Here is a 12,092-nt window from a genome sequence, read left to right as displayed (position 1 = left end):
AGAGATTATTACACCTTTAAAGAAATTTTGCATTCAATTAGAGGCGAGAGAGGGAGAAAGAGATAGACTTTGCAGTATCATGCGCTTAAACTTCTGTAAACAACCAATAAAATTGCTTATTTCCTAATATAAAAAAGCTGCGTCTCTTTCATGACCAAATAACTTTTCTGAGAAGTTGCAATTCAACAAAGCTAACCAAAGCCGTTAAACATCAACACTCGAGATACTTAACTAGCAAGTTTGGATTTTAACTTAAACTCATCGATTTAAAATCTTAGAAACATAAAAAAAAAGTTGTCATTTGTATTCGAAAAAAATGTTTTCAATGATGATTTATATCACCATTTTATGCACACCCATTGATTTTGAATTTTTAGCTACATAAGCCATAGATTTATTGTTGATTATTATGCCCAATCTTATCAAAAATCAGTTTTTGAATCGAATTAAAAAGCTAATGATGATAAGTGAATCGAAGAGGTCGAAATCAAATCATTTGAATCAGTTTTGTATTAAAGACGTATTTTAAATTTAAAAAAATAAAAAATCAGAAATAAATAAATAATTTTTAAAAAGTAAGGTAACACAATAAACACACTTTAATGAGGATTATGCACCATTAAGTTGCTTAATTTTATATGTCGGAGATCCAAAATAACAAAATTTAAGTTTTATTTTAATCCACTTCAAAAGTCAAAATAAAGTTACAAAATCAGGTCTTCATAAACTCGTATGGGCATTTGGATGGAACCCCAAAACCAATTGTTGAAATTAAAAAAAGTCCCTTTTAAAATGCCATTTCAAGTATGTTTGGATGTCACTAAAAATCATTTTTAGGAAAAAATGTTTTCCAAAAATGAGTGAAGAACTTAGGAATTCTCAAGTTACTAAAAAAGCTTGCTTTAGTCGTCTAACTTATACACATTAGCCAGTTTTTCAAAACTGATAAAAAACCGAGGAGGCCTTTGCACGACAGGTTTTGTAAAAAATAGGTTTTAACAAACTGTGTTTTTAAATAACTTAAAAGGAACACGTTTTTTAAAAAGATTTTTTTTTACAAAAATTAAACAAGTTTTTTCAAAAAGATCTTTTAAAAGAGAGGTGTTTGGATGACAATTTAAAATCAGGTTTCGAGAGACTAAACCTGATTTTCTCTCAAAATATCATTTCAATAATGTTTGGATGACATTAAAATTAAGTTTTTGCCAAAACTTGGTTTTTATAAAATTTTTGGTTTTTATGAAAGGCTTAAATCAGGCAAGACTTACTTTTGTTTATAAACCAGTTTTTTCAGTCATCCAAACTAAGTATACGTTTTTAAATTAGGTTTTCATAAAACTTGGTTTTTACAAAACCATGTTTTTCATAAATCCAAATATTTTTTTTTAATCCAAACTGAGATACTTGCAGACAAAGTCAGAGACGACCTCGTTTGTCTTCGTTAAAAGTCCTAAGGGCAAAAGAGTCATTTGAAATAAAAAGACGGTTTACTATAAATTATTCCCCCTAGGGTTTACTGTCACCAGGACAGGTTGAGAGAGAGGGCGTCAAAGAAGCCCTAGTTTTCTTCTTTCTGTTCATCTCCCTCTTCATCTAGTCGATTTCCATTTCTCTGCAAATCCATTTCAGGGGTCTGTTGACGCCGTGATCTTCTCGGCTGGTGTTTCGAGTGAGGTTGTTCGTCGCTTGGTTTTGTCGAGGGCGAAGATGTCGGACGATCTCCAGTACGCTTCGAGGGCGGACAACAAAAGGAAGTTCGACGACCCAATAGCCCCTCCGTCGTCAGCTCCTCCGCCCCGGCGGTCGACCGGGTTCTCTGCGCCCATCACCTCGCCGCCTTCTGACTCCCAGACGCAGCCATCGTACAACAGCGTCCCTCCGCCTGCGGACGAGATCCAGCTCGCCAAGCAGAGAGCCCAGGAGATAGCTGCCCGGCTGTTCAACAACGCGGAGGCAAAGAGGCCGCGCGTCGAAAACGGGGGTGATGATATTGGTGTGGGAGGTGAGGTTTTGGGTTTTCAGTAGACTCTTGTTCTTTGGTTGGGGGGGTCATCTTGCTCTCATGGTAGTGTGTTGAACTTGCTGATGTTATTCTGTCTTCGTGTGATCCTGTAGTTGTGACTTATTCTGCAGTTCTATTGTAGGTATTGGTAGCTTTTGATGTGTTCGTACTTCCTGGTGTTGGGATAGACCCTTTTCATAAATCCGTGGACGCTGTTTTTAGCGTTTCCCTCGTGTTTTAGGTTTAGGACTATCCAGGATGAGCGGGCAACATTTCTAGTGTCACTTGCATCCTTGGCTTTCTCTGCTTCAATGAATTTGAACTTGGCCTCCTATTGTGCCTAGGACCATATGGGTTCCCTGAATGTGGTTATGTGTCTGATGTGTCGAAATTTTGGTGTATTTAGTCGCTATAGTTGTTCTGTATCGGGTTTTTCATCCCAATGTGCATCCAGGGAGCAATGCATAGCCTTAAGCTTTTCAGCTAATTGAAAGTTGTTTCACATGGTGGAGTTTTTTTCTTAGCTAGTTGAGGGTTGTTTGTCCATAGTCCATACCGTGGTTTTTTAGCTTAACCTGCTGTTTGGCTACCGGGTATAGGATCTGTCACTTTCTTGAACCTCTCGCTTATTTTCAAGCAACTTTGTTTGTATGTTGGCAACTGTCTTGATTTCTGTTTACCAGGTGCGGCTGGGTAGTTATATCGTTATCCTTCATATGAATAGATATGAAGGTGTTATGCAGGGTGAAGTTGCCAGCTAGTATATTTTATTCATGAAGATTTATGTTTTTTCTGTCGTATAATGCAGATCATGCTTCAAAACCATCAACTTTCCCAATTTCTAGTTCACAATCTGGGTCATTTGGTCTTGGCTCACAGACTGGCTCATATGGCTACCAGGGTACCAGTAAAAAGATAGATATTCCAAATGGAAGGGTAATGATTATGCCAGTATTATCCAATTTTATCCGTTTTTGTCCTATTTGTTATTTGTTATGTGAATTACCTCTTATATATTGGTGTGCAGGTTGGCGTGATCATTGGAAAGAGTGGTGAGACAATTAAGTACCTTCAACTTCAATCAGGAGCAAAAATTCAAGTGACAAGGGATATGGATGCTGATCCTAATTCCCAAACTAGGCCTGTAGAACTTATGGGTACGCCAGAACAGATAAGCAAGGCTGAGCAGCTTATAAATGATGTGTTGTCAGAGGTATTATAGCAAGTACCTTTAGATATCTGAAATTATTGTCTTTGATTGTTGCATTTTGTTTAGCACAGACCACAGTGTATCATATGTCTGTTTGAAAATATGACTTTAGGCAGAAGCAGGAGGGTCTGGCATACTTGCTGCAAGAAGGTTCAATACTGCCACTCCTGGAACTGAACAATTTGTCATGAAGGTTCCTAACAACAAGGTAGACGTGTCTCTATCCTATTTCAGATTATTTGGTTTCAAAAAATTCATTTCTGTCTTAAACATGATTGGTTGTTTTTTTTGACAGGTCGGTCTGATAATTGGCAAAGGTGGAGAAACGATAAAAAACATGCAGAGCAGGTCTGGAGCTCGCATTCAGGTGGGCTTCACTTGCACTGATATACTCCTGTGTTCTTTTTCGAAAGTTTTAAGCCATCATTTATGGTACTTGCTCCTACCATAGATCTAGCAAATTTCAGGTGTTTACAAGGTCTATTTTCGTGTCGGACCACTTGTGATGTCTAATTTCTCAATGTCAAACCATGGAGATGGCCAAAAATCTAGTGTTCATTATTTCCGAAGATGGGTATGACTAGAAGTCTAGTAGTGTTCTAGAACATTATAGCAGAATGAATTCTGATACACTAAATATTACATTGAATACCTAAAAAATTAGTCTTTACATTTCAACAAGTAATTGCGATTAGATGACATGTCTGTCTCTTTCTTACATGGATGTGCATGTGCTGTATTCCCAGGTTTTTTGTTTTCCTTGCAGTTCCCACATGTACCTTACTGTTTTTCTTTTCAATCATTGCAGATTATTCCTCTACATCTCCCTCCTGGTGATACATCTGCCGAGAGAACAGTTCAGATGGATGGTACCAAAGAGCAAATTGAAATTGCAAAACAATTAGTCAATGAAGTTTGCAGCGATGTATGTTTTGTCTTTTCAATTTCTATTTTTCCTTGACCGTGGCTATCTACATGTATTTAATTTTTTGTGATGTCATGATGCTATTGGATTGCATTTTAAATTTCAATTTTTGAGCATAGTTATTACTGCACCAATAGACTTGGTTGCTCTATAGATCTACCTGTCTCTATTTTCAGATCTACTTTGCATTTCTGCAGACTATGGTACTAAACAGTTGAAATACAGAAGGTTATCCTTTTGCTTGTTGTATGCATTTGATAGCTTGTTTTGTTGTTGTAACGTCAACTTACTTAGGAATCATGGATTTTGTAGTTTTTTGCAATATTATTGTGTCCTGTCTAACTCTTTGCTGTCAGTATTATGTTTTAGTGAGGCAGTACAAGGTCTGGCTGGGGAAGAGGTGCTGGCATTATGTTTCCCCACCTGTACAGTTATAGTTTCCTGCCATGCAGGTCAACCCACTTTGTTGTTATTTAATTACCCTTATGAGAATTAAACTAGTATCTATCGTTGTTCAAGAGATTATATTGCCATTCTTTGGTAACAGAAGAATTACTGAAAGGCCATTTTCCTCATAGTGTTGCTAGTTTTATTTTAATTTTGTGACTACAACATTAGGGGCTCTATTTCTTAACATATCTTAGTACCTGGGAAGTGGAAAATTGTATCAATTTGAAATTTATTATGCAGGTGTTGGTGTTCTTGGATTTGCTTTTTTGAACAATTCCTGTGGATACTTTAATTTAGGGGGTGTTTGGATGACACCCCAAAACCAGGTTTGGAGGCAAACCAAGGTTTGAGAAAAACCCAGTTTTGACAAAAGCTGATTTTGTAAAAGGAGTGAAAAACCTGGCTTCCCTTAGGTTATTCAAAAGCCAGGTTTTGGGTGTATCTTCCAAACTATAAAACAAGCTTTTTAAAACTCATTAAAAAACTTGGTTTCAGTTTTCACAAAACTGGGTTAGATGAGGGTGTCATCCAAAACCCTTCAAATTGTGTTGTCAAGCATGTGTTTTTTTGAAATTTGTATAGCTATCTTGCTATGTTTAATAATTCTATCAACTTCCACATTAAGCATAGACTTTCTTGGCAGGGCTGTATTTTGTTATTTTTTTTTTGTATCAAAACTTCTATCTGCTGAAGAATTGCCACTGACCCTTGGTCTTTCTTGTTACCTTCTTATCTTTCTTTTGGAAGTCTAGAATTCTGCCATTTTTTGTTTCTTTCTCATCTCCATGTCTTAAATTACAGGACATGTGTAGTATGTGAGCAACATTTTTTTTTCTGCTGTGAATTGCTCTATGATACTGATTGAACCTGTAGCTTGGCCATAGGTTTATTCTTGTCAAATCCTTTAATCGCATCTTCTAAATTTGGTTTTGGATTAAAACATAAGTTCTAGTCATATACCTAGCTATCTATGGAATAATCTGTTATTTTTAGTTCACTTTTGTTCACCTTAACTGGACCCATGGATTTCATGAACTTTGTTGGTGCAGCTTATTGCTTTACATTGTCCTATTTTTATGGCCAGTGGTTGATTACTTGTATATTTGTTTTTTAGTTTTCATGTTAAACGTTTCTGTCAATATTGTTCATTTTCGCCAGATATTGAGTCATTTTTTTCCTTCTGGTAATTACAATCTTGTTCAGAGTATATTACCATCTTCTATTTGAATTTACAACTGTCCAATTTGATATCCTTCGTGTTATACTCGATGGTGTGTTCTTCGTAGTATTATCTTTGTTTGATTATGCTCAATATGTTCTTTATATGCTTGAAAGTTGGGCTTTAACATGCAGCATCCATTGCTAAAGTGCTTATGCGGTTATGCATCTGATGGTGGATCTTAATGACTTGCACTCCTTTTTTCAGTCTTACTGAATAATTTTCCAATTTAGCTTCTCATTGGATTATTTTGTGTCAATTTTATGCCTAAATGTACTAATTTAGCATTTAACTTTTTAAAAATATGTACTTCATGTTATGCCCTGCTTGTCTTTTTTTTGGGATCCATCTGAGTTACTGTTTTCTTTATTTTATCTATTTAATCTAGGTAATTTTTGGGTACAAGTTATTTTTTATTGATAAGCAGCTTGAATTATGATTTTAATTTTCTGTGACTCCTTGTATGTTTGGTGGCCTAATGTTTCATGGTTTGAAAGATATATTAGTCATTTGGTATAGGACCATATGAGATATGTGTACAGCGGCAGGTATTGCTGGTGATTGTTTTGTATATAAATGTATTTGGCCCTTATTGCTGTATCAACGTGCTACTTGTTTCCAACTTTCAATTTCATTGTCTGCCAAATTGTCTTCATTGTATGTCCAATTGTCTTACTTTGTCTGAGGTTGGAAACTTGACATCCTATTATATCATCATGTTGGAGGAGATTTTTTGCCCATACATTTCTGTCTTATTCTTTTTCTATCTCAACCACTTATAAGAGTTGTACTGGCATCCCTTTTCATCCATTATGCTGAAGGACCCGTTCAAGATCTGAATCCTTTGGCATCAAGAATGATGCCATATCAGACTTAAACGTTTCCTACATATTCCATTCTCCGTTTTGCAAGTATTTCTTTCTCAAAATGCAGGTTGAATCTCTGCTGGCAGTATACTAAAAACATCTCTTCTGTATATACTCTTTATATACTGGTCATGAAAAATATTAGTTTGACATACACCAAAATTGTCAATTCAGCTGAGTTGTTAACCTGTCTGACATCTGTGAAACTGCTAAATTGCCACATGTATTGGTAAAATTGTGACAAATGTCAGAATGGAGCTATATGTAGAATTCTGGATAATATTTGGAACATAAAGCTGCAGGATGTGTGATAATATCTTTGCTATATACCTGAATTTAGCTTCCTGGTGGGCTTCCTGATGGTGGATGGTGGAAGATTAATTTGGAGTAGGTGCATTCTGCTTGTAATTTTGTGATATTTGAAAGGTTATGGAGAAAGAAGTTATGGGTACTTTTTGTATGAGTTGCATCTATGGAATAGATTTGGAATCATGAGCTAGCTGAGAAAGTTGTAACTGCCCTTAGTCCAGAGATTTTTATCCTGCAATCTTCTATCTTGGTTTGTCAATGTATTGCTCATTGGTCTGAATAATCCATGGTCTTTTCAAGAGGTCCTCTTGTTGTACTAGAAATTGTTCCAGTGAGGCTTACATGGTGCAGGATTGAGCAACAACTACCATTGGGTATTTTTCTTAGGAAAATGCTGGTATGGTTTTCAACCTTTACTATGTATCCTGATTTTTGGAGGTATTAGTATTATAATAATGCAGGAGGCTGCAGACTGCTGGATGTCACCATATATATATATATATCTTATTAAATCTAATGTGGATCTTCAAGTAGGTTTTGCTACTAAAGAATCACTGGTCTGCCTCTTTATTGGTTGATATAAAGGAGAACAAGGAAAATAATATTTAAGCCTCTAAATTTATGTATGGACCATGGATGGAAAAGCTCTGATGCTTCTTCTCTTCTGCTCTTCCTCAATTCTTGTGCTATTGTTGGAGGATTTGTTATATTAATGGAAATTTATTATCAGTGGTGCGAATCATGGAGAATTATGTCTTTTCAGTTTATCAGTTAATCACCATCTGGATGTCTGCACTTGTTTTAATATGAGGCTGTAGTGGGAGAGGCAAAGGTGTTAACTTCATGTGGTGTATGTTTAACATTCTTATTTTAAAAAATTTCTTTTGCCTGAATCATTGGTTACGCATTTCATCCAAATGGATTCTGCGCTTCCTGGTTGATCAGGTAGAAAAGCTTTTCAAATTTGGGCTTTTAGTTCATGTGTTTTGCCCTTTCTCCATCAATTCAGTGGCTCGCTGTGTCTAGTGACAAGAGAACCACTCATGTATTCGGTCTCAGGGTGAGGGTTGTGGACTTGTGGGTGAAGATTCTGCTACTCATACTAATGCTGCACAAGCACCATTGGATGAACCTTGCTTTTGTGCAGTATGCTTTTACTTCATATATTATCGGTTTTGTGCAGTATAATTGATTTATTATTGGTTCTTTTGATTTATAGCCATCTATTTTCTCTCCCTAATATTGACATGCATACAGTAAAATTTTTAGTGTGTAATTGTTGGCATGGAGTTCTCTGTTAGAGTAATTCACCAAGTTTTCGTTTTGTGTTTGTCATGTCATTTTCAAGGCGTTATTATTTCTTAATTTTTTTGGTGGATATATAGAACTTATTGGTAAGTAACCTGATCATATTCATATTACTTCTGTTGACGTTTGTTCCACTTTTACCTGTGAAAAGACCTGATTTTCTAGCTGTTTGGGCCTCCCAGGATTAAAGGTGTATTGATTTCTTCCTCATTAAACCATTTGAAGTTCTAAAAGTTAACAAATTGTTATTTTGGAACTTGTGCATATGCTCTGTATAGTGGTACACATGAATATTCTACTACCTTTTTTGTTTCAACTTTTTCCTCCATGTATATTGATAACTGTCCTGTGCCATGGACTTTGAATGTTTAAATGAACTGGGTATATCTGGGTCTTCTGATAGATATCTTCTATCATGTTAAAGTTATTTCACACAACTAAGAAGGCCAAGATTTATTTTAATTGGTTTTGTAATTGGTATGGATCTTGGTCATGTTACAAGTTACAACTGCTAGAGATTAGGGCAGTAGCCCTTTTCTGATTTCAGTTGATAATTTGTGGACTATAAGCTTCAAAGCAGCATAAGATGATAAAATATCAAGGATTGGGCTTGTTGTATGTCCGGTAATTTTATGATCGCTGCCCAATGTTGTAAACTGAAGGCTGGCATTGGAAGCTATTATGTTGTAATATATTTCCATGAAGGCGGAACCAGAATATCTCGCCGAACATATTAATGAAGTGGTAGCTGCAAATGTCTTTATATTTCCACACAGAAATGGAAAAACCTTGTGGTTTTTCACTCTTTAAAGTATTGGAGGCCTATGTTTTTTCGACCTTCGCTGTGTTATGCACATTTGAGGTTCAATCATGACCTTTCATGAATATACTAATAGGAACTTGTTAATGTAAAAGAAACTACTTTCCCTTATTCCATTGAAACTTGGAGTCTTCTCTTTAGTATATTATGCTAAAATCTTTATGTTAATGCACTTTATTCTGTGAAGATGTAATGCAAGTAATTGTTTAGCTTTCAGTCGGTGATAACTTTACAGACCTATGGACTATTTATTCCAGTTCTGTTTACAGGAACTTCAGGACTTTTTCATTTTAATTGAAATAGGAAGCATCTAGTTTATAAATTTCATGCTTCATTTGGTTAGTCACTCATTCTTGTATAGGTCATCTTGTGGAAGTTCAGTTAGATCATATAGCTCTTTTGTTGTTCAGCCAGGTCCCTGCAGGTTACGTTCTGATGAACATAATGCGCCTATGTCCAGATTGTGTTACCATATTTTAGGCGTGTATTTTCTGTTGAATATCTTTTTATGCTATAGAGTACTTCGGAAGTTTTTCTTTTAGAACCATTTTGGTGCAAGTAGGCGAGGGTGGAAAACTGATGGTCATCTCATTAGTTGAACGTTTCTTCTCAACGTTGGTAAGTTGGGTGCACCTCTGTTTGTTAGAGCTATATATTTGTGTGATTGCAAGTGTTTTGTCATGAATATTTTTTTTTTCTAATTTAGTTTTCCTTTTCATGATTTTGCTGAAATGACATGCTGCTTATTAACTTGCACTATCTATAGTTGTCCCTTTTTTCAGTTGATTTCTGGTTCATATATTTTTTATTTTTTGATATCATGCAGAATCGTGCAAGGAATCCTCCAATGAGTGGATACAGTCAACAAGGCTACCAACCACCACGACCACCAACAAGTTGGGGTCCACCTGGCCCTCCACCAATGCAGCAACCAGGTTATGGTTACATGCAACCTGGTGCTTATCCTGGACCTCCACCACAATATAACATGCCGCAACAACCGTATGGAAGCTATCCCCCACAACAAACGTCAAGTGGATTCTCCTCTGGCTGGGATCAAACTTCTGGTGCACCTGCTCCACAAAGCTCTCACGGTGGAGGGTATGATTATTACAACCAGCAACAGCAGCAGCAACCAGCAGCACCAGGGGGGTCCACCGCCCCTGCTGATGGCTCTACTTATGGTTATGGTCAAGCACCACCAGGAAGTTACAATCAGCAACCATCTTACGGTGAATCAGGCTACTCTCAACCCGCTGTTGGGCAGCCACAATCTTATGGTCAGGATGGTTATGGCGGCTACCAGGCACCTGCTGGACAGCCAGCATATGGGCAACAGCCTCCAAACCCACAGTCAGGCTATGATCAACAACAAACATATGGCTCAGCACCGTCCTATGGAAACAAAGATGGAGCAGTCCCTAGTTACGGTTCCCAGGTCCCTCCTGCAGGGCCACCGTCTCAAACTCCTCCACCAACTTCTCAACCACCTGCAGTTGGAGCACCACCACAAGGATACAGTCAGCCACCAAGTACCACACCAAACTATCCTTCTCAAGCACCTAACCAGCCTTATGGAATGCCACCTTCTCAGCCTGGTTATGCAGCCCAGCCTCCGTCGCAGCAAGGTTATGGACAATCAACGCTAGCTCAACCTGGCTATAATCAGCAACCAGCTGCACAAAAGCCTCCTGGCCAAATGGGATATGGCCAGTCTCCCGCCTCTCAGGGTGGTTATCCTGCTCCTACACAGCCTGGTTATGCACATTCGCAGACGGCACCTGCTCCAACTGGCTATGCGCAGCCTGATCCTAACCAGCATCGAACTGCACCGAGCTATGGTTCCTCACAAGGTGGATATGGACAGCAGCCATATGGGGCGCCTGCACCCACACAAGCTGGCTATGGACAACAGTCATACGGTGATTCGTATAATGCTTATTCCCAGCAGCCACCTGCCTATTCTGGAGAGGGCAGTGCGGGTGGCAATTCACACAGTGGTTATGATGCACCACCACCGGGAGCAGCTGCAGGAGCACCACCTGCTGTGAAGACATCGCCACAGAGCCAATAGGTTCTTCCAAGACGCCAATCAGGTATGTTCGAACTAGAATTTTGGGTTTTGTTATCTTGTTGGAGACGGTAAGTTCATGGGCTCGGGTCTTTGAGGATGCGGTTGTGCGGTGTTGGGGTCTTCTTCTGTATTCAATTTCAGCCCAGACGTCTTAGATTTGCTGTAGGTACATGGCACTGGTAAGACTAATAGATTCATATTTTGGTTGTAAAAGGGATTTCACCTCTTTCTTGTCAATTATCTTTCTTGTCTCAGTTTTTTCATCTATTTGGCATGTCAGGGAAGTTGGCGCCCATGTGCCCTGACATCGTGCGAGTATCTGTCATGTTGGTCACATGGAAAGCCTTTGTAGAACTCGTGATGTCTGTTTTACATCCAAACCTCGACTTGTGCGCTACCCTGCCTCGGCTAGTTGGCCTGGCCATGACCGATGAAAGCGTAGAAACTCTTTGCTCATACATGATGAGAGTGCGTGTGGTCACTATTTGTGTATGATAATGGTGGATTGTGAGCGAGAACAATAAGATCTCTTTTCTTCGTTGTAGATCTAGGTGGATCGTTGAACTCAAAAGCAAAGTTCGATTGGCTATAAAACAAAACTCTGGTCGTTACGCTAACTCTGAAATTGCCTTACGGGAATTCTGTAATATCCCCTGCCAAGAGACTATCAAGCTTAACTACATTTAGGCAAGCGGCGAGTTTTGCCTCGAATGAAGCCTGTCTAATGCTGTGCAGTTCGTTAACACACTCCGGGTTCAGCCATTTCTGAAGCCTCACTGTTCATTAAAAGGGATCTACGAAAAATGATTACATGGAATTTGATCAATGGTGTAAAATTGGATAACATAGCTTTGCGCCTTTACTGTCATTGGATCTTTCAATTAGCGGCATCGCCAGCCGTTGCTGATC

At 38.1% G+C, this 12,092-nt stretch overlaps 1 protein-coding gene across 1 annotated transcript; it reads left to right on the top strand.

Annotated features, from left to right (window-relative positions):
* Positions 1 to 1,526: 1,526 nt before the first annotated feature.
* LOC116256216 (uncharacterized) lies at positions 1,527 to 11,437 on the top strand. Its single transcript, XM_031632508.2, has 7 exons — positions 1,527 to 2,002; positions 2,811 to 2,938; positions 3,030 to 3,215; positions 3,325 to 3,420; positions 3,508 to 3,579; positions 4,021 to 4,137; positions 9,936 to 11,437. Exons 1-7 carry the CDS (start codon positions 1,708 to 1,710, stop codon positions 11,181 to 11,183), a joined length of 2,142 nt encoding a protein of 713 aa, XP_031488368.1. The 5' UTR covers positions 1,527 to 1,707; the 3' UTR covers positions 11,184 to 11,437.
* The last annotated feature ends 655 nt before the right edge of the window (positions 11,438 to 12,092 follow it).

Source organism: Nymphaea colorata, chromosome 6 (assembly GCF_008831285.2).
Source record: "Nymphaea colorata isolate Beijing-Zhang1983 chromosome 6, ASM883128v2, whole genome shotgun sequence".
NCBI lineage: Eukaryota > Viridiplantae > Streptophyta > Magnoliopsida > Nymphaeales > Nymphaeaceae > Nymphaea > Nymphaea colorata.
This window is presented reverse-complemented; position numbering and strand designations above follow the sequence as displayed.

Excerpts from the sequence above, each read along its gene's own strand:
- LOC116256216 (XM_031632508.2), top strand. The coding sequence starts at position 1,708 with ATGTCGGACGATCTCCAGTACGCTTCGAGGGCGGACAACAAAAGGAAG. Across the intron at positions 2,939-3,029 it reads TAGATATTCCAAATGGAAGG|GTTGGCGTGATCATTGGAAA; the intron begins GTAATGATTATG and ends ATTGGTGTGCAG. Across the intron at positions 3,421-3,507 it reads TGAAGGTTCCTAACAACAAG|GTCGGTCTGATAATTGGCAA; the intron begins GTAGACGTGTCT and ends TTTTTTTGACAG.